At 53.2% G+C, this 23,182-nt stretch overlaps 1 protein-coding gene across 1 annotated transcript; it reads left to right on the plus strand.

Annotated features, from left to right (window-relative positions):
• Positions 1–1,956: 1,956 nt before the first annotated feature.
• LOC146751048 (uncharacterized) lies at positions 1,957–14,516 on the plus strand. The gene is made up of 4 exons (XM_085535716.1): positions 1,957–2,129; positions 5,230–5,331; positions 6,714–6,839; positions 12,753–14,516. The coding sequence occupies exons 1-4, from the start codon at positions 1,974–1,976 to the stop codon at positions 12,930–12,932; spliced, it is 564 nt and encodes a 187-aa protein (XP_085391842.1). The 5' UTR covers positions 1,957–1,973; the 3' UTR covers positions 12,933–14,516.
• The last annotated feature ends 8,666 nt before the right edge of the window (positions 14,517–23,182 follow it).

A 23,182-nucleotide genomic window follows, 5' to 3' on the forward strand; every position in this document is an offset into this window, starting at 1 on the left:
GTGGCACTTATGGGTCCCAATGAATCACTTATGGGTCCCAGTGGGGCACTTATGGGTCCCAATGTGGCACTTATGGGTCCCAATGAATCACTTATGGGTCACAATGTGGCACTTATGGGTCACAGTGTGTCACTTATGGGTCCCAATGTGGCACTTATGGGTCATAATGAGCCACTTATGGGTCACAGTGTGTCACTTATGGGTCCCAATGTGGCACTTATGGGTCCCAATGAATCACTTATGGGTCCCAATGTGGCACTTATGGGTCATAATGTGGCACTTATGGGTCCCAATGGGGCACTTATGGGTCATAATGTGGCACTTATGGGTCCCAATGTGGCACTTATGGGTCCCAATGAATCACTTATGGGTCCCAATGGGGCACTTATGGGTCACAATGTGGCACTTATAGGTCCCAATGGGGCACTTATGGGTCCCAATGAGGCACTTATGGGTCCCAATGAATCACTTATGGGTCCCAATGTGGCACTTATGGGTCCCAATGTGGCACTTATGGGTCCCAATGGGGCACTTATGGGTCCCAATGTGGCACTTATGGGACCCAATGTGGCACTTATGGGTCCCAGTGTGGCACTTATGGGTCCCAATGAATCACTTATGGGTCCCAATGTGGCACTTATGGGTCCCAATGTGGCACTTATGGGTCCCAATGGGGCACTTATGGGTCACAATGAATCACTTATGGGTCCCAATGTGGCACTTATGGGTCCCAATGAATCACTTATGGGTCCCAATGTGGCACTTATGGGTCACAATGTGGCACTTATGGGTCACAATGTGGCACTTATGGGTCCCAATGTGACACTTATGGGTCCCAATGTGGCACTTATGGGTCCCAACACGTCACTTATGGGTCCCAACACGTCACTTATGGGTCCCAATGTGGCACTTATGGGTCATAATGTGGCACTTATGGGTCCCAATGTGGCACTTATGGGTCCCAATGTGGCACTTATGGGTCATAATGTGGCACTTATGGGTCCCAATGTGGCACTTATGGGTCCCAATGTGGCACTTATGGGTCCCAATGAATCACTTATGGGTCCCAATGTGGCACTTATGGGTCCCAATGAATCACTTATGGGTCCCAATGTGGCACTTATGGGTCCCAATGTGTCACTTATGGGTCCCAATGAATCACTTATGGGTCCCAATGTGGCACTTATGGGTCCCAATGTGGCACTTATGGGTCCCAATGAATCACTTATGGGTCCCAATGTGGCACTTATGGGTCCCAATGAGCAACTTATGGGTCCCAATGAATCACTTATGGGTCCCAATGTGGCACTTATGGGTCCCAATGTGGCACTTATGGGTCCCAATGTGGCACTTATGGGTCCCAATGAATCACTTATGGGTCCCAATGAGCCACTTATGGGTCCCAATGAATCACTTATGGGTCCCAATGTGGCACTTATGGGTCCCAATGAATCACTTATGGGTCCCAATGAATCACTTATGGGTCCCAACGCGTCACTTATGGGTCCCAATGTGGCACTTATGGGTCCCAATGAATCACTTATGGGTCCCAACGCGTCACTTATGGGTCCCAATGTGGCACTTATGGGTCCCAATGTGGCACTTATGGGTCCCAACGCGTCACTTATGGGTCCCAATGTGGCACTTATGGGTCCCAATGTGGCACTTATGGGTCACAATGTGTCACTTATGGGTCCCAATGTGGCACTTATGGGTCCCAATGTGGCACTTATGGGTCCCAATGTGACCCCGCCGCCATGTTGCCCCGCCCCCCTGAGCCGCTCATTGGTCAGACGTGTGCAGGCGGGGATGTGGCGGACCAATGGGAGCGCTCCTTTCGCTTAGAGGAAGTGACGCGATCAAAGCGCGCCGCCCCGCCCCGCAGCGCGCTCATTGGTTGGTTAAAGGGGGCGTGGCGCTGGGCTGGCTAATAGGAGAGTGAACCGGATGTGACGCGATCACAGTGCGACGCCATGAGGCGCAACGTGGAGGTGAAGGCGCGACTGAGGGACCCGGCGGCAGCGCGGGAAACGGCGGAGAGATTGAGCGGGAAAAAGGGGCGGGAAATGGAGCAGGTGGATCGGTTCTATTGTGTCAGTAACGGGCGGCTCAAACTGCGGAGACACGCGGTAATGGCGGATATGGGGCGGAATGGGGGCAATGGGGGTCAATGGGGATCAGTGGGGGTGAATGGGAGTCAATGGGGATGAATGGGGGTTAGTGGGGGTGAATGGGGGTCAATGGGGATCAGTGGGGGTGAATGGGAGTCAACGGGGATGAATGGGGGTTAATGGGGATGAATGGGGGTCAATGGGGATCAGTGGGGGTGAATGGGAGTCAGTGGGGATGAATGGGATCAATGGGGGTCAATGGGGATGAATGGGGGTTAATGGGGATGAATGGGGGTCAATGGGCGTGAATGGGAGGCAATGGGTGTCAATGGGGGTGAATGGGAGTCAATGGGGATCAATGCGAGTCAATGGGAGTCAGTGGGGATCAATGGGGATCAATGGGAGTCAATGGGGATGAATGGGAGTCAATGGGGGTGAATAGGAATCAATGGGGGTCAATGGGGATCAGTGGGGGTCAATAGGAGTCAATGGGGATGAACGGGGTCAATGGGGATCAATGGGTGTCAATGGGGGTAAACGGGGGTCAATGGGGATCAATGGGGGTCAATATGGATGAATGGGGTCAATGGGTGTCCATGGGGATCAATGGGTGTCAGTGGGGGTGAATGGGAGTCAATGGGGATCAATGCGAGTCAATGGGGATGAACGGGGGTGAATGGGGATCAATGGGGACCGGATGAATGGGAGTTAATGGGAGTCAATGGGGATGAACGGTGTCAATGGGGATCAATGGGAGTCAATGGGGGTCAATGGGAGTCAATGGGGATCAATGGGGGTCAATGGGGATCAATGGGGGTCAATGGAGATGAATGGGAGTCAATGGGGATGAATCGGAGTCAATGGGGAGGAATGGGAGTCAATGGGGATGAATGGGAGTCAATGGGAGTCAATGACAGTCAATGGGAGTCAATGGGGATCAATGCGAGTCAATGGGAGTCAGTGGGGATCAATGGGGATCAATGGGAGTCAATGGGGATCAATGGGGGTCAATGGGGATGAATGGGAGGCAATGGGGGTCAATGGGAGTCAATGGGGATGAATGGGGATCAATGGGGGTCAATGGGGATCAATGGTAGTCAATGGGGATGAATGGGAGTTAATGGGAGTCAATGGGGGTCAATGGGAGTCAATGGGGATTAATGAGGGTCAGTGGGAATCAATGGCAGTGAATGGGAGGCAATGGGAGTCAATGGGGATCAATGGGAGTCAGTGTGGATGAATGGGGGTCAATGGGGATGAATGGGGGTCAGTGGGAGTCAATGGGGATTAAAGGGAGTCAATGGGGATCAATGGGGACCGGATGAACGGGAGTCAATGGGGTCAATGGGGGTCAATGGGGATGAATGGGGGTCAATGGGAGTCAATGGGGATCAATGGGGGTCAGTGGGAGTCAATGGGAGTCAATGGGAATGAATGGGAGGCAATGGGAGTCAATGGGGATGATTGGGAGTCAATGGGAGTCAATGGAGATCAATAGGGGTAAATGGGGATCAATGGTAGTCAATGGGGATCAGTGGGGGTCAATGGGGATGAATGGGAGGCAATGGGGAGGAATGGGAGGCAATGGGGGGTCAGTGGGGATGAATGGGAGTCAATGGGAATCAATGGGTGTCAATGGGGATCAATGGGGATCAATGGGAGTCAGTGGGGATGAATGGGGGTCAATGGGGATGAATGGGAGGCAATGGGAGGCAATGGGGATCAATGGGGATCAGTGGGGGCCAATGGGGATGAATGGGAGGCAATGGGGATCAATGCAAGTCAATGGGAGTCAGTGGGGATCAATGGGGCTCAATGGGAGTCAATGGGGGTGAATGGGAGTCAATGGGGGTGAATAGGAATCAATGGGGGTCAATGGGGATGAATGGGGGTCAATGGGGATCAATGCGAGTCAATGGGGGTCAATGGGGATGAATGGGAGGCAATGGGGATCAATGGGGATGAATGGGGTCAATGGGGATCAATGGGAGTCAATATGGATGAATGGGGTCAATGGGTGTCAATGGGGATCAGTGGGGATCAATGGGGGTCAATGGGGATGAATGGGGGTCAATGGGGATGAATGGGGGTCAATGGGGATGAATGGGAGGCAATGGGAGTCAATGGGGATGAATGGGAGTCAATGAGGATCAATGACAGTCAATGGGAGTCAATGGGGATCAATGTGAGTCAATGGGAGTCAGTGGGGATCAATGGGGATCAATGGGAGTCAGTGTGGATGAATGGGGGTCAATGGGGATGAATGGGGATCAATGGGGACCGGATGAATGGGAGTTAATGGGAGTCAGTGGGGATCAATGGGGGGCAATGGGGATCAATGGGAGTCATTGGGGGTCAATGGGGATGAATGGGACTCAATGGGGATTAACGGGGGTCAGTGGGAATCAATGGGGATGAATGGGACTCAATGGGGATGAATGAGGACCGGATGAATGGGAGTCAATGGGAGTCAGTGGGGATGAATGGGGTCAATGTGGATCAATGGGGGTCAATGGGGATTAACAGGGATCAGTGGAAATCAATGGGGATGAATGGGACTCAATGGGGATGAATAAGGACTGGATGAATGGGGGTCAATGGGGATCAACGGGGGTCAATCGAGATCAATGGGGATGAATGGGGGTCAATGGGAGTCAATGGGAATCAATGGGAATCAATGGGGGTCAGTGGGTGTCAATGGGTGTTAATGGGGATGAATGGGGGTCAATGGGGCTGGGAATGGGGCAGTGCTGGATCCGGAACCAAAAGGTGACAGAATATGGGGCAGAACCGGGGGGTGTCGGGGGGGGACCCAGGGGAGCGGAACCAGCTGAGTGCAGGGATGGGGGAATGGGGGGGATGGGGGGGATGGGGGGGATATGGGGATATGGGGAGATATGGGGGATATGGGGGATATGGGGGATATGGGGTGTATGGGGAGATATGGGGAGATATGGGGGGGGATATGGGGAGATATGGGGGATATGGGGAGATATGGGGGGAGATATGGGGAGATATGGGGGATATGGGGGGATATGGGGGATATGGGGGATATGGGGGGATATGGGGGATGGGGGGGGGCAGGGCCGGGCTCCAGCCCTGAGCTCTGTGCCCACAGGATGGACGGGGGGAGCTGATCTTCTATGAGCGACCCAACAGCACCGGGCCCAAAGTGTCGCAGTTCTGCATCAGCCCCACAAACGACCCGGATGGGCTGGAGGTGACAGTGGGATGGGGCTCATCCTGTCCTGCCCCATCCTATACCCACACCATCCTATTCCATCCCCATCCTATTCCTGTCCCATCCTATTCCTTCCCCATCCTATTCCTTCCCCATCCTATTCCTGTCCCATCCTATTCCATCCCCATCCTATTCCTGTCCCATCCTATTCTTGTCCCATCCTATTCCTGTCCCATCCTATTCCTTCCCCATCCTATTCCTGTCCCATCCTATTCCTTCCCCATCCTATTCCTGTCCCATCCTATTCCATCCCCATCCTATTCCTGTCCCATCCTATTCCTTCCCCATCCTATTCCTGTCCCATCCTATTCCTGTCCCATCCTATTCCTTCCCCATCCTATTCCCGTCCCATCCTATTCCTGTCCCATCCTATTCCATCCCCATCCTATTCCATCCCCATCCTATTCCTGTCCCATCCTATTCCATCCCCATCCTATTCCATCCCCATCCTATTCCTGTCCCATCCTATTCCATCCCCATCCTATTCCTGTCCCATCCTATTCCTGTCCCATCCTATTCCTGCCCCATCCTATTCCTGTCCCATCCTATTCCTGTCCCATCCTATTCCTTCCCCATCCTATTCCTTCCCCATCCTATTCCTTCCCCATCCTATTCCTGTCCCATCCTATTCCTGTCCCATCCTATTCCATCCCCATCCTATTCCATCCCCATCCTATTCCTGTCCCATCCTATTCCTGTCCCATCCTATTCCTGTCCCATCCTATTCCTGTCCCATCCTATTCCATCCCCATCCTATTCCTGTCCCATCCTATTCCTGTCCCATCCTATTCCTGTCCCATCCTATTCCTGTCCCATCCTATTCCATCCCCATCCTATTCCTGTCCCATCCTATTCCTGTCCCATCCTATTCCATCCCCATCCTATTCCTGTCCCATCCTATTCCTGTCCCATCCTATTCCATCCCCATCCTATTCCTGTCCCATCCTATTCCTGTCCCATCCTATTCCTGTCCCATCCTATTCCTGCCCCATCCTATTCCTGTCCCATCCTATTCCTGTCCCATCCTATTCCTGTCCCATCCTATTCCATCCCCATCCTATTCCTTCCCCATCCTATTCCTTCCCCATCCTATTCCTGTCCCATCCTATTCCTGTCCCATCCTATTCCATCCCCATCCTATTCCTTCCCCATCCTATTCCTGTCCCATCCTATTCCATCCCCATCCTATTCCTGTCCCATCCTATTCCTGTCCCATCCTATTCCTGTCCCATCCTATTCCTGTCCCATCCTATTCCATCCCCATCCTATTCCTGTCCCATCCTATTCCTGTCCCATCCTATTCCATCCCCATCCTATTCCTGTCCCATTGATGGTCCCTGACCCCCCCCGTCTCCCTGCAGTTGGTGCTGGGGGGGGCCCTGGGGGTCCTTGGGGTGGTGAAGAAGCGGCGGCTGCTGTTTGAGGTGGGACAGACCCGCATTCACCTGGACAGTGTGGAGGGGCTGGGGGACTTCGTGGAGCTCGAGGTGAGTGACACACAGTGGGGGGGGGGGCACATAGTGAGGTATCCCCCATGGTGAGATATCCCCCCCAATGGTGAGATACCCCCCCCGTGTGAGATACCTCCCCCCCCTCATTTTGAGATACCCCCCCATGGTGAGATACCCCCCCTCTCCTTTTGAGATACCTCCCCATAGTGAGATATCCCTCCCATGCTGAGGTACCCCCCCCATGGTTATGTACCCCCCCCCCCCAATGGTGAGATACCCCCCCCCCCGGTGAGATAACCCACCCCATTTTGAGATACCCCCCTCTCATTTTGAGATACCCCCCCATGGTAAGATACCCCCCCCATGGTGATGTACCCCCCGCCCCCCATGGTGATAATTGCCCTCCCGGTGAGATACCCCCCCATTTTGAGATATCCCCCCCCCATAGTGAGATACCACCCCCCCATGGTGAGATACCCCCCCCCCCCCCATTGTGATATACCCCCCCCATGGTGTGATACCACCCCCCCATAGTGAGATACCCCCCGTGTTGAGATACCCCCCCATAGTGAGATACCCCCCCCCACTATTGAGATACCCCCCCCTCATTTTGAGATACCCCCCCCCAATGGTGAGATACCACCCCCCCATAGTGAGATACCCCCCATGTTGAGATACCCACCCCATGGTGAGATACCCCCCCCCATATTGAGATACCCCCCCCATTGTGATATACCCCCCCCATTGTGATATACCCCCCCCATAGTGAGATACCCCCCCCATAGTGAGATACCCCCATGGTGAGATACCCCCCTCCCCATTGTGATATAGCCCCCCCCCATGGTGAGATACCCCCCTCTCATTTTGAGATACCCCCCGCCCCATAGTGAGATACCCCCCCCATGGTGAGATACCCCCCCCATAGTGAGATACCACCCCCCCATAGTGAGATACCACCCCCATAGTGAGATACTCCCCCCCCACTATTGAGATACCCCCCCCCCCCCATTTTGAGATACCCCCCCCATGGTGAGATACAGCCCCCCCCCCATGGTTAGATACCCCTGCAATGGTGAGATACCCCCCCTATACTGAGATACCCCCCCCCCCCTTCATGGTAAGATACTCTCCCCCCCCATAGTGAGATACCCCCCCCCCACTATTGAGATACCCCCCCCATAGTGAGATACCCCTCCCATAGTGAGATACCCCCCCCTATAGTGAGATACCCCCCCCCCCCACTATTGAGATACCCCCCCCATAGTGAGATACCCCTCCCATAGTGAGATACCCCCCCCTATAGTGAGATACCCCCCCCCCACTATTGAGATACCCCCCCCATAGTGAGATACCCCCACCATAGTGAGATACCCCCCCCCATAGTGAGATACCTCCCCCTGTGAGATACCCCCCCCAATGGTGAGATACCCCCCTCCCCATTGTGATATACCCCCCCCCATTTTGAGATACCCCCCTCCATAGTGAGATACCCCCCCACGGTGAGATACCCCCCCCTTCATGGTGAGATACCTCCCCCCCCCATACTGAGATACCCCCCCCCATAGTGAGATACCCCCCCCCCATGGTGAGATACCCCCCCCATAGTGAGATACCACCCCCCCATAGTGAGATAGCCCCCCCAATGGTGAGATACCACCCCCATAGTGAGATACCCCCCCCCATAGTGGGATACCCCCCCCCATGTGGAGATACCCCTCCCCCATAGTGAGATACCCCCCATGGTGAGATACCCCCCCCAATGGTGTGATACCCCCCCCATGGTGTGATACCCCCCCCCCATGGTGAGATACCCCCCATAGTGAGATACCCCCCATGTTGAGATACCCCCCCCCATAGTTAGATACCCCCTCATTTTGAGATACCCCCCCCCCCCACTATTGAGATACCCCCCATGTTGAGATACCCCCCCCATTGTGTATACCCCCCCCATGGTGAGATACCCCCCCCATGGTGTGATACCACCCCCCCATAGTGAGATACCTCTCATAGTGAGATACCCCTCATGGTGATATACCCCCCCCATGGTGTGATACCCCTCTCCCCATTGTGATATACCCCCCCCCATGGTGAGATACCCCCCTCCATAGTGAGATACCCCCCCTATAGTGAGATACCCCCCCCCCTCCATAGTGAGATACCCCCCCTATAGTGAGATACCCCCCCCCCACCATAGTGAGATACCCCCCCTATAGTGAGATACCCCCCCCCTTCATGGTGAGATACCCCCCCCCCCCATAGTGAGAAACCCCCCCCTTGGTTAGATACACCTCCCCCCTTGTGCTCCCCCCCCATGGTGAGATACCCCCCCATAGTGATATACCCCCCCCCATGTTGAGATACCCCCCCCAATGGTGAGATACCCCCCCATTGTGATATACCCCCCCCCATGTTGAGATACCCCCCCCAATGGTGAGATACCCCCCCATTGTGATATACCCCCCCCGTGGTGTGATACCACCCACCCATAGTGAGATACCCCCCATGTTGAGATACCCCCCCCATGGTGAGATACACCCCCCCCCTGGTCATATACCCCCCCCCCCCATGGTGAGATACCCCCCTCTCATTTTGAGATACCCCCCCATGGTAAGATACCCCCCCATAGTGAGATACCCCCCCTCATGCCGAGATACCCCCCATGTTGAGATAACTCCCCCCATGGTGAGATACCCCCCCCCATAGTGAGATACCCCCCCCCATTTTGACATACCCCCCCATGGTAAGATACCCCCCCCCATAGTGAGATACCCCCCCCATGGTGAGATACCCCCCCCATGGTGTGATACCACCCCCCCATAGTGAGATACCCCCCCCCACTATTGAGATACCCCCCCCCCCCATGTTGAGATACCCCCCGCCCCATAGTGAGATACCCCCCCATAGTGAGATACCTTCCCCCCCACTATTGAGGTACTCCCCCCCCCATGGTGAGATACCCCCCCCATAGTGAGATACCACCCCCCCATAGTGAGATACCCCCCCCCACTATTGAGATACTCCCCCCCCCACTATTGAGATACCCCCCCCTCATTTTGAGATACCCCCCCCATGGTGAGATACAGCCCTCCCCCCATGGTTAGATACCCCCTGCAATGGTGAGATACCCCCCCCTATAGTGAGATACCCCCCCCCCGGTGATATACACCCCTCATGGTGTGATACCCCCCTCCCCATTGTGATATACCCCCCCCCCCCCATGGTTAGATACCCCCCCCCCTGGTGAGATAACCCACCCCATTTTGAGATACCCCCCCCCCTCCCATAGTGAGATACCCCCCATGGTGAGATACCCCCCATGGTGAGATACCCCCCCCAATGGTGTGATACCCCTCTCCCCATTGTGATATACCCCCCCCCCATGTTGAGATACCCCCCTCCATACTGAGATACCCCCTCCATGTTGAGATACCCCCCCCCATAGTGAGATACCCCCCATGTTGAGATACCCCCCCCCCCATAGTGAGATACCCCCCCATTGTGATATACCCCCCCCCCATGGTGAGATACCCCCCTCCATAGTGAGATACCCCCTTCATGGTGAGATACCCCCCCCTCCATAGTGAGATACCCCCCCCATGGTTAGATACCCCCCCCCCCATGGTGAGATACACCTCCCCCCTTGTGCTCCCCCCCCCATGGTGAGATACCCCCCCCCATGTTGAGATACCCCCCCCCATAGTTAGATACCCCCTCATTTTGAGATACCCCCCCCCCATTGTGATATACCCCCCCCCCACTATTGAGATACCCCCCATTTTGAGATACCCCCCCCCCCTCATGTTGAGATACCCCCCCCCCCCCATGTTGAGATACCCCCCCCCCCATGGTGAGATACCCCCCATGTTGAGATACCCCCCCCCCGTAGTTAGATACCCCCTCATTTTGAGATACCCCCCCTCATTTTGAGATACCCCCCCCCATAGTGAGATACCCCCCCCTATAGTGAGATACCCCCCCCTATTGATATACCCCCCCCATAGTGAGATACCCCCCCCATGGTGAGATACCCCCCCATGGTGAGATACCCCCCCCTCATTTTGAGATACCCCCCCCATGGTGATGTACCCCCCCCCCCATGGTGATATACGCCCTCCCGGTGAGATACCCCCGCCCATAGTGAGATACCCCCCCCACTATTGAGATACCCCCCCCCCCATGATGATATCCCCCCCCCCATGGTGAGATACCCCCTCCCATTTTGAGATACCCCCCATGGTAAGATATCCCCCCCAGGGTGATATACCCCCCCCATAGTGAGATACCCCCCCCAATGGTGAGATACCCCTCCCCCATAGTGAGATACCCCCCATAGTGAGATGCCCCCCCACACTATTGAGATACCCCCCCCCCCATGTTGAGATACCCCCCGCCCCATAGTGAGATACCCCCCCCATGGTGAGATACACCCCCCTATAGTGAGATAGCCCCCCATGGTAAGATTCCCCCCCATGATGAGATACCCCCCCCCCTATTGATATACCCCCCCCCATGTTGAGATACCCCCCGCCCCATAGTGAGATACCCCCCCCCCCATAGTGAGATACCCCCCCCCATGGTTAGATACCCCCCCCCATGGTGAGATACACCTCCCCCCTTGTGCTCCCCCCCCCCATGGTGAGATACCCCCCCTGTAGTGATATACCCCCCCCTATTTTGAGATACCCCCCCCCATGGTGAGATACCACCCCCCATGGTGAGATACCCCCCTTCCCATAGTGAGATACCCCCCCCCCCCCATGGTGAGATACCCCCCATGTTGAGATACCCCCCCCCATAGTTAGATACCCCCTCATTTTGAGATACCCCCCCCCCATTGTGATATACCCCCCCCCATTATTGAGATACCCCCCATTTTGAGATACCCCCCCCCCCATGTTGAGATACCCCCCATGTTGAGATACCCCCCCCCCATAGTTAGATACCCCCTCATTTTGAGATACCCCCCCCCACTATTGAGATGCCCCCCATGTTGAGATACCCCCCCCTATTGACATACCCCCCCCTATTGATATACCCCCCCTATTGACATACCCCCCCCTATTGATATACCCCCCCTATTGACATACCCCCCCCTATTGATATACCCCCCCCTATTGACATACCCCCCCCTATTGACATACCCCCCCCTATTGATATACCCCCCCTATTGACATACCCCCCCCCCATTGACATACCCCCCCCTATTGACATGCCCCCCCTATTGATATACCCCCCCTATTGATATACCCCCCCTATTGACATACCCCCCCCTATTGATATACCCCCCCTATTGACATACCCCCCCCTATTGATATACCCCCCCCCATTGACATACCCCCCCCTATTGATATACCCCCCCCTATTGACATACCCCCCCCTATTGACATACCCCCCCCATTGATATACCCCCCCCATTGATATACCCCCCCCATTGATATACCCCCCCTATTGACATACCCCCCCCTATTGACATACCCCCCCTATTGACATACCCCCCCCATTGATATACCCCCCCTATTGACATACCCCCCCCTATTGATATACCCCCCCCTATTGACATACCCCCCCCTATTGACATACCCCCCCCATTGATATACCCCCCCCATTGATATACCCCCCCTATTGACATACCCCCCCCTATTGACATACCCCCCCCTATTGACATACCCCCCCCATTGATATACCCCCCCCATTGATATACCCCCCCTATTGACATACCCCCCCCTATTGATATACCCCCCCTATTGACATACCCCCCCCTATTGATATACCCCCCCCCTATTGATATACCCCCCCTATTGACATACCCCCCCCTATTGATATACCCCCCCTATTGACATACCCCCCCCTATTGATATACCCCCCCCCTATTGATATACCCCCCCCCCCCATGTTGATATACCCCCCCCATTTTGATGTACCCCCCCCCCTTCCATTGCTGCTGTGCAGGTGGTGCTGAGCGCGGGGCAGAGCGCGGAGCTGGGGCAGCGTGTGGCGAAGGAGCTGATGGAGGAGCTGGGGGTCACGGACGAGGAGCTGGAGAGCGGCGCCTACCTGGATCTGATGCTCTGCAACGGGGGGGGACAGGGACTGAGACAAACTGAAATGAACTGGGCTGGGATGAATTGAACTGGGCTGAACTGAATCAAACTGAACTGAACTGGGCTGGACTGGGCTGGGATGAACTGAACTGGACTGGGCTGATCTAGAGCTGAACTGGGCTGAACTGGGCTGAGCTGGACTGAATCAAACTGGGATGAATTGAACTGAACTGAACTGGGCTGAACTGGGCTGGACTGGGATGAACTGAACTGGGCTGAACTGAACTGAACTGGGCTGATATAGAGCTGAACTGGGCTGAACTGGGCTGAATTGGACTGAACTGAGCTGAACTGAACTGAACTGGGCTGAACTGAATCAAACTGAACTGAACTGGGCTGAACTGGGATGAACAGGGATGAACTGGGCTGAACTGAACTGAATTGGACTGGGATGAACTGGACTGGACTGAACTGGACTGAACTGAATTGAACTGGGCTGAACTGAACTGAATTGGACTGAACTGAACTGAACTGAATTGGACTGGACTGAACTGAACTGAACTGGACTGAACTGAACTGGACTGGACTGAACTGAACTGGACTGGACTGAACTGAATTGGACTGGACTGAACTGAACTGAACTGAACTGAACTGAACTGGACTGAACTGGACTGGGCTGAACTGGACTGAACTGAATTGAACTGGGCTGAGCTGAACTGAATTGGACTGAACTGAACTGAATTGGACTGGACTGAACTGAGCTGAACTGGGCTGAACTGAGCTGAGCTGAACTGAATTGAGCTGGGCTGAGCTGAACTGAATTGGACTGGACTGAACTGAACTGGACTGAACTGGGCCGGACTGGGATGAACTGGGCTGAACTGAACTAAACTGAACTGAACTGAATTGGACTGAACTGAACTGAACTGAACTGGGCTGAATTGGGCTGAACTGGGCTGAACTGAGATGAACAGAACTGAACTGAGATGAACAGAACTGAACTGAGATGAACAGAACTGGGCTGAACTGAACTGAACTGAATTGGACTGGGATGAACTGGACTGGGCTGAACTAGGCTGAACTGAACTGGACCGAACTGAACTGGACTGAACTGAATTGAACTGGACTGAACTGAACTGGGCTGAACTGGACTGAATTGGACTGAACTGGGCTGAACTGAACTGAGCTGAGCTGAGCTGAACTGAACTGGACCAAACTGAACTGGGCTGAATTGGACTGAACTGAACTGGACTGGACTGAACTGAGATGAATAGAACTGAACTGAGATGAACAGAACTGGGCTGAACTAAACTGGGCTGAACTGAATTGGACTGGGCTGAACTGGGCTGAACTGGGCTGAGCTGAGCTGAACTAAACTGGGCTGAACTGAACTGAATTGGACTGAACTGGGCTGAACTGGGGTGAACTGGACTGAACTGAACTGGGCTGAACTGAACTGGGCTGAATTGAACTTAACTGAATTGAGCTGAGTTGAGTTGGGTTGAATTGAATTGAGTTGAGTTGAATTGAGTTGAGTTGGGTTGTGCTGAACTGAACTGAATTGAACTGAATTGAGCTGAACTGAGCTGAATTGAGCTGAATTGAGCTGAACTGAGCTGAGCTGTTCTGGTCCTGCCGTGCCGGTCCAATAAAGCTGTGCCAGATCCCATTATCCGTGTCCATCCGTGTCCATCGTGTCCATCCGTGTCCATCATGTCCATCGTGTCCATCCGTGTCCATCCGTGTCCATCGTGTCCATCCGTGTCCATCCGTGTCCATCGTGTCCATCCGTGTCCATCCATGTCCATCATGTCCATCCGTGTCCATCCATGTCCATCCGTGTCCATCCGTGTCCATCATGTCCATCGTGTCCATCCGTGTCCATCGTGTCCATCGTGTCCATCCGTATCCATCCGTGTCCATCCGTGTCCATCGTGTCCATTGTGTCCATCGTGTCCATCCGTGTCCATCCATGTCCATCGTGTCCATCCGTGTCCATCCGTGTCCATCCATGTCCATCCATGTCCATCCGTGTCCATCCGTGTCCATCATGTCCATCCGTGTCCATCCGTGTCCATCGTGTCCATCGTGTCCATCGTGTCCATCCGTGTCCATCATGTCCATCCGTGTCCATCCGTGTCCATCGTGTCCATCCGTGTCCATCGTGTCCATCCGTGTCCATCCGTGTCCATCGTGTCCATCCATGTCCATCGTGTCCATCCGTGTCCATCCGTGTCCATCCGTGTCCATCCATGTCCATCCATGTCCATCCGTGTCCATCCGTGTCCATCATGTCCATCCGTGTCCATCGTGTCCATCGTGTCCATCCGTGTCCATCCGTGTCCATCCGTGTCCATCCTGTCCATCGTGTCCATCATGTCCATCCGTGTCCATCCGTGTCCATCCGTGTCCATCCATGTCTATCCGTGTCCATCCGTGTCCATCGTGTCCATCTGTGTCCATCGTGTCCATCCGTGTCCATCCGTGTCCATCCATGTCCATCCGTGTCCATCCGTGTCCATCGTGTCCATCATGTCCATCCGTGTCCATCCGTGTCCATCCGTGTCCATCCCTGTCCATCCGTGTCCATCCATGTCCATCCGTGTCCATCCGTGTCCATCCGTGTCCATCGTGTCCATCCGTGTCCATCCGTGTCCATCGTGTCCATCTGTGTCCATCGTGTCCATCCGTGTCCATCCGTGTCCATCCATGTCCATCCGTGTCCATCCGTGTCCATCGTGTCCATCATGTCCATCCGTGTCCATCCGTGTCCATCCGTGTCCCCACGCTGATGTCACACCGGGTCCAGGGAGGGGGTAGGGGGGGGTGGGCTCAGTGCCGGGGGGGTGGGCTCAGTGCAGGGGGGGGGTGGGCTCATCCCTGTGGGGTGGGGGTGGCAGCGCAGCTGTGGATGGAGCCGGCCGTGATCCGTGATCCCTGCGGGCAGCGCTCAGCCCTAAGCCTGGATTAGTCCTTGTTGTTGGCCCTGTCCCCCCCCTCATGCAACTGGGGGGGGAAGGGGGGGGGGTCTGGGCTCCAGCAGCAGCTGTGACAGCCCCCCCCCCCCCCCCCTCCTCCCACTGGGTCCCATCTGGCTGCAGGGCTGCTGGGGGGGGGGTCACTGTGAACCCCCCAAATCCCCCTTCATCACAATCCCTGCTTTACTGAGCACTATGGGGGGGGGCACAGAGCTGCCTGGGGGGGGGGAGGGGGAGGGGGAGGGGGAGGGGGAGGGGAAGGGGAGGGGGAGGGGAGGGAAGGGAAGGGAAGGGAAGGGAAGGGAAGGGAAGGGAAGGGAAGGGAAGGGAAGGGAAGGGAAGGGAAGGGAAGGGAAGGGAAGGGAAGGGAAGGGAAGGGAAGGGAAGGGAAGGGAAGGGAAGGGAAGGGAAGGGAAGGGGAAGGGAAGGGGAAGGGGAAGGGGAAGGGAAGGGGAAGGGGAAGGGAAGGGAAGGGGAAGGGAAGGGGAAGGGGAAGGGGAAGGGGAAGGGAAGGGAAGGGAAGGGGAAGGGAAGGGGAAGGGGAAGGGAAGGGAAGGGAAGGGAAGGGGAAGGGGAAGGGAAGGGGAAGGGGAAGGGGAAGGGAAGGGGAAGGGGAAGGGGAAGGGGAAGGGAAGGGGAAGGGAAGGGGAAGGGGAAGGGAAGGGAAGGGGAAGGGAAGGGGAAGGGGAAGGGGAAGGGGGAAGGGAAGGGAAGGGAAGGGGAAGGGAAGGGAAGGGGAAGGGGAAGGGAAGGGAAGGGAAGGGAAGGGGAAGGGGAAGGGAAGGGGAAGGGGAAGGGAAGGGGAAGGGGAAGGGAAGGGGAAGGGGAAGGGGAAGGGAAGGGGAAGGGAGGAAGGGGAAGGGAAGGGGAAGGGAAGGGGAAGGGGAAGGGGAAGGGGAAGGGGAAGGGGAGGCTTCCTCAGCCCCCTTCAGGCTGCAGGGCTGGATCCCAGAGCCCCCCTGTAAAGCTCTGTGGGGTGGGGGGACCCACACAACCTCCCAACAGCCCTGCATGGGGATAGAGGGGGGACCTGGGGGGGGCATCGCCTGCCCTGCACCCCCCGCCTTCCTGCACGGAGCCCCCCTGCCACATGGGGGGGGGTTTGGAGGGGGGGGGCTGAGCCGGGGGGCACAACACCCCACCATGGGATGGTCCAGCGCCCCCCTGGGGGGGCCCAGCATCCACCTGGGGGGGCCCAGCATCTACATGGGGGGGCCCAGCATCCACCTGGGGGGTCCCAGCATCCACCTGGGGGGGCCCAGCATCCACCTGGGGGGGCCCAGCATCCCCATGGGGGGGCCCAGCATCCACCTGGGGGGTCCCAGCATCCCCATGGGGGGTCCCAACATCCACCTGGGGGGTCCCAGCATCCCCATGGGGGGGCCCAGCATCCACCTGGGGGGTCCCAGCATCTACATGGGGGGGCCCAGCATCCACCTGGGGGGTCCCTTCAATGTGGGGCCAACGCGGGGGGATCTGATGGTCCCCATTGCTGTGCAGGGGTCCATGGGGGGCACAGGAGCATTGGACCCCCCCCCCCCATTTCACCCTGACCCCAAAACAGGGGAGCCCAGAAACCTGGTGGGTTGTGAGATGTGCCCCACAACTGCACTGCGGCCCCACAGACCTGCTGCTGACCAAAGCCCCATTGCATGGCCACCCCATAGACTTATATGGCCATCCCAAAGCCCCATTGTATGGCCATCCCAATGACTTATATGGCCATCCCAAAGCCCCATTGTATGGCCATCCCAATGACTTATATGGCCATCCCCATTGCGTTGCCATCCCAATGACTTATATGGCCATCCCAAATCCTCATTACATTACCATCCCAAAGCCCCATTGCATTGCCATCCCAAAGCCTTAGATTGCCATCCCATAGACTTGTATGGCCACCCCATAGACTTGTATGGCCAACCCATAGACTTGCATTGCCATCAAATAGACTTGCATTGTATCCCATAGACTTGCATTGCCATCCCATAGACTTGCATTGCCATCCCATAGACTTGCATTGTATCCCATAGACTTGCATTGTATCCCATAGACTTGCATTGCCACCCCATAGACTTGCATTGTATCCCATAGACTTGCATTGTATCCCATAGACTTGCATTGTATCCCATAGACTTACATTGCCACCCCATAGACTTGCATTGTATCCCATAGACTTGCATTGCCACCCCATAGACTTGCATTGCCATCGCATAGACTTGCATTGCCATCCCATAGACTTGCATTGTATCCCATAGACTTGCATTGTATCCCATAGACTTGCATTGCCATCCCATAGACTTGCATTGTATCCCATAGACTTGCACTGTATCCCATAGACTTGCATTGTATCCCATAGACTTGCATTGTATCCCATAGACTTGCATTGCCACCCCATAGACTTGCATTGTATCCCATAGACTTGCATTGTATCCCATAGACTTGCATTGTATCCCATAGACTTGCATTGTATCCCATACACTTGCATTGCCACCCCATAGACTTGCATTGTATCCCATAGACTTGCATTGTATCCCATAGACTTGCATTGCCACCCCATAGACTTGCATTGCCATCCCATAGACTTGCATTGTATCCCATACACTTGCATTGCCACCCCATAGACTTGCATTGTATCCCATAGACTTGCATTGTACCCCATAGACTTGCATTGCCATCCCATAGACTTGCATTGTATCCCATAGACTTGCATTGTATCCCATAGACTTGCATTGCCATCCCATAGACTTGCATTGTATCCCATAGACTTGCATTGCCATCCCATAGACTTGCATTGTATCCCATAGACTTGCATTGTATCCCATAGACTTGCATTGCCATCCCATAGACTTGCATTGCCATCCCATAGACTTGCATTGTATCCCATAGACTTGCATTGCCACCCCATAGACTTGCATTGTATCCCATAGACTTGCATTGTATCACATAGACTTGCATTGCCATCCCATAGACTTGCATTGTATCCCATAGACTTGCATTGCCACCCCATAGACTTGCATTGCCACCCCATAGACTTGCATTGTATCCCATAGACTTACATTGCCATCCCATAGACTTGCATTGCCACCCCATAGACTTGCATTGTATCCCATAGACTTGCATTGTATCCCATAGACTTGCATTGTATCCCATAGACTTGCATTGTATCCCATAGACTTGCATTGTATCCCATAGACTTGCATTGCCATCCCATAGACTTGCATTGTATCCCATAGACTTGCATTGTATCCCATAGACTTGCATTGCCATCCCATAGACTTGCATTGTATCCCATAGACTTGCATTGCCATCCCATAGACTTGCATTGTATCCCATAGACTTGCATTGCCATCCCATAGACTTGCATTGCCATCCCATAGACTTGCATTGCCACCCCATAGACTTGCATTGCCATCCCATAGACTTGCATTGCCATCCCATAGACTTGCATTGCCACCCCATAGACTTGCATTGCCATCCCATAGACTTGCATTGTATCCCATAGACTTACATTGCCATCCCATAGACTTGCATTGCCATCCCATAGACTTGCATTGTATCCCATAGACTTGCATTGTATCCCATAGACTTGCATTGTATCCCATAGACTTGCATTGTATCCCATAGACTTGCATTGTATCCCATAGACTTGCATTGTATCCCATAGACTTGCATTGCCATCCCATAGACTTGCATTGCCATCCCATAGACTTGCATTGTATCCCATAGACTTGCATTGCCACCCCATAGACTTGCATTGTATCCCATAGACTTGCATTGTATCCCATAGACTTGCATTGCCACCCCATAGACTTGCATTGCCATCCCATAGACTTGCATTGTATCCCATAGACTTGCATTGTATCCCATAGACTTGCATTGTATCCCATAGACTTGCATTGTATCCCATAGACTTGCATTGTATCCCATAGACTTGCATTGCCATCCCATAGACTTGCATTGCCATCCCATAGACTTGCATTGTATCCCATAGACTTGCATTGCCACCCCATAGACTTGCATTGTATCCCATAGACTTGCATTGTATCCCATAGACTTGCATTGCCACCCCATAGACTTGCATTGTATCCCATAGACTTGCATTGTATCCCATAGACTTGCATTGTATCCCATAGACTTGCATTGCCATCCCATAGACTTGCATTGTATCCCATAGACTTGCATTGCCACCCCATAGACTTGCATTGTATCCCATAGACTTGCATTGTATCCCATAGACTTGCATTGTATCCCATAGACTTGCATTGCCATCCCATAGACTTACATTGTATCCCATAGACTTGCATTGTATCCTATAGACTTGCATTGTATCCCATAGACTTGCATTGCCATCCCATAGACTTGCATTGTATCCCATAGACTTGCATTGCCACCCCATAGACTTATATGGCCACCCCATAGACTTGCATTGCCACCCCATAGACTTGCATTGCCACCCCATAGACTTGCATTGCCATCCCATAGACTTGCATTGTATCCCATAGACTTGCATTGTATCCCATAGACTTGCATTGTACCCCATAGACTTGCATTGCCATCCCATAGACTTGCATTGTATCCCATAGACTTGCATTGTATCCCATAGACTTGCATTGTATCCCATAGACTTGCATTGTATCCCATAGACTTGCATTGTATCCCATAGACTTGCATTCCCATCCCATAGACTTGCATTGTATCCCATAGACTTGCATTGTATCCCATAGACTTGCATTGTACCCCATAGACTTGCATTGCCATCCCATAGACTTGCATTGTATCCCATAGACTTGCATTGTATCCCATAGACTTGCATTGTATCCCATAGACTTGCATTGCCATCCCATAGACTTGCATTGTATCCCATAGACTTGCATTCCCATCCCATAGACTTGCATTGTATCCCATAGACTTGCATTGTATCACATAGACTTGCATTGTACCCCATAGACTTGCATTGCCATCCCATAGACTTGCATTGTATCCCATAGACTTGCATTGCCATCCCATAGACTTGCATTGTATCCCATAGACTTGCATTGCCATCCCATAGACTTGCATTGCCATCCCATAGACTTGCATTGCCATCCCATAGACTTGCATTGTATCCCATAGACTTGCATTGCCATCCCATAGACTTGCATTGCCATCCCATAGACTTGCATTGTATCCCATAGACTTGCATTGCCACCCCATAGACTTGCATTGCCATCCCATAGACTTGCATTGTATCCCATAGACTTGCATTGCCATCCCATAGACTTGCATTGCCATCCCATAGACTTGCATTGCCACCCCATAGACTTGCATTGCCACCCCATAGACTTGCATTGTATCCCATAGACTTGCATTGCCATCCCATAGACTTGCATTGTATCCCATAGACTTGCATTGCCACCCCATAGACTTGCATTGCCATCCCATAGACTTGCATTGCCATCCCATAGACTTGCATTGCCACCCCATAGACTTGCATTGCCACCCCATAGACTTGCATTGCCATCCCATAGACTTGCATTGTATCCCATAGACTTGCATTGTATCCCATAGACTTACATTGCCACCCCATAGACTTGCATTGTATCCCATAGACTTGCATTGCCACCCCATAGACTTGCATTGTATCCCATAGACTTGCATTGTATCCCATAGACTTGCATTGTATCCCATAGACTTGCATTGCCACCCCATAGACTTGCATTGCCATCCCATAGACTTGCATTGTATCCCATAGACTTGCATTGTATCCCATAGACTTGCATTGCCACCCCATAGACTTGCATTGCCATCCCATAGACTTGCATTGCCATCCCATAGACTTACATTGCCATCCCATAGACTTGCATTGCCATCCCATAGACTTGCATTGTATCCCATAGACTTGCATTGTATCCCATAGACTTGCATTGTATCCCATAGACTTGCATTGTATCCCATAGACTTGCATTGTATCCCATAGACTTGCATTGCCACCCCATAGACTTGCATTGTATCCCATAGACTTGCATTGTATCCCATAGACTTGCATTGCCATCCCATAGACTTGCATTGTATCCCATAGACTTGCATTGTATCCCATAGACTTGCATTGCCACCCCATAGACTTGCATTGTATCCCATAGACTTGCATTGTATCCCATAGACTTGCATTGCCACCCCATAGACTTGCATTGCCATCCCATAGACTTGCATTGCCATCCCATAGACTTGCATTGTATCCCATAGACTTGCATTGCCACCCCATAGACTTGCATTGCCATCCCATAGACTTGCATTGCCATCCCATAGACTTGCATTGCCACCCCATAGACTTGCATTGTATCCCATAGACTTGCATTGCCACCCCATAGACTTGCATTGTATCCCATAGACTTGCATTGCCACCCCATAGACTTGCATTGCCATCCCATAGACTTGCATTGCCATCCCATAGACTTACATTGCCATCCCATAGACTTGCATTGCCACCCCATAGACTTGCATTGTATCCCATAGACTTGCATTGTATCCCATAGACTTGCATTGCCATCCCATAGACTTGCATTGCCATCCCATAGACTTGCATTGTATCCCATAGACTTGCATTGTATCCCATAGACTTGCATTGTATCCCATAGACTTGCATTGCCACCCCATAGACTTGCATTGCCACCCCATAGACTTGCATTGTATCCCATAGACTTGCATTGTATCCCATAGACTTGCATTGCCACCCCATAGACTTGCATTGCCATCCCATAGACTTACATTGTATCCCATAGACTTGCATTGTATCCCATAGACTTGCATTGTATCCCATAGACTTGCATTGTATCCCATAGACTTGCATTGTATCCCATAGACTTGCATTGTATCCCATAGACTTGCATTGTATCCCATAGACTTGCATTGCCACCCCATAGACTTGCATTGTATCCCATAGACTTGCATTGTATCCCATAGACTTGCATTGTATCCCATAGACTTACATTGCCATCCCATAGACTTGCATTGTATCCCATAGACTTGCATTGCCACCCCATAGACTTGCATTGTATCCCATAGACTTGCATTGCCACCCCATAGACTTGCATTGTATCCCATAGACTTGCATTGTATCCCATAGACTTGCATTGTATCCCATAGACTTGCATTGCCATCCCATAGACTTGCATTGTATCCCATAGACTTGCATTGTATCCGATAGACTTGCATTGTATCCCATAGACTTGCATTGCCACCCCATAGACTTGCATTGCCATCCCATAGACTTGCATTACCACCCCATAGACTTGCATTGCCATCCCATAGACTTACATTGTATCCCATAGACTTACATTACCACCCCATAGACTTACATTGTATCCCATAGACTTGCATTGCC

Source organism: Coturnix japonica, unplaced genomic scaffold, assembly GCF_054131305.1.
Source record: "Coturnix japonica strain WE unplaced genomic scaffold, WE-NBRP24 Scf161, whole genome shotgun sequence".
Lineage (NCBI taxonomy): Eukaryota > Metazoa > Chordata > Aves > Galliformes > Phasianidae > Coturnix > Coturnix japonica.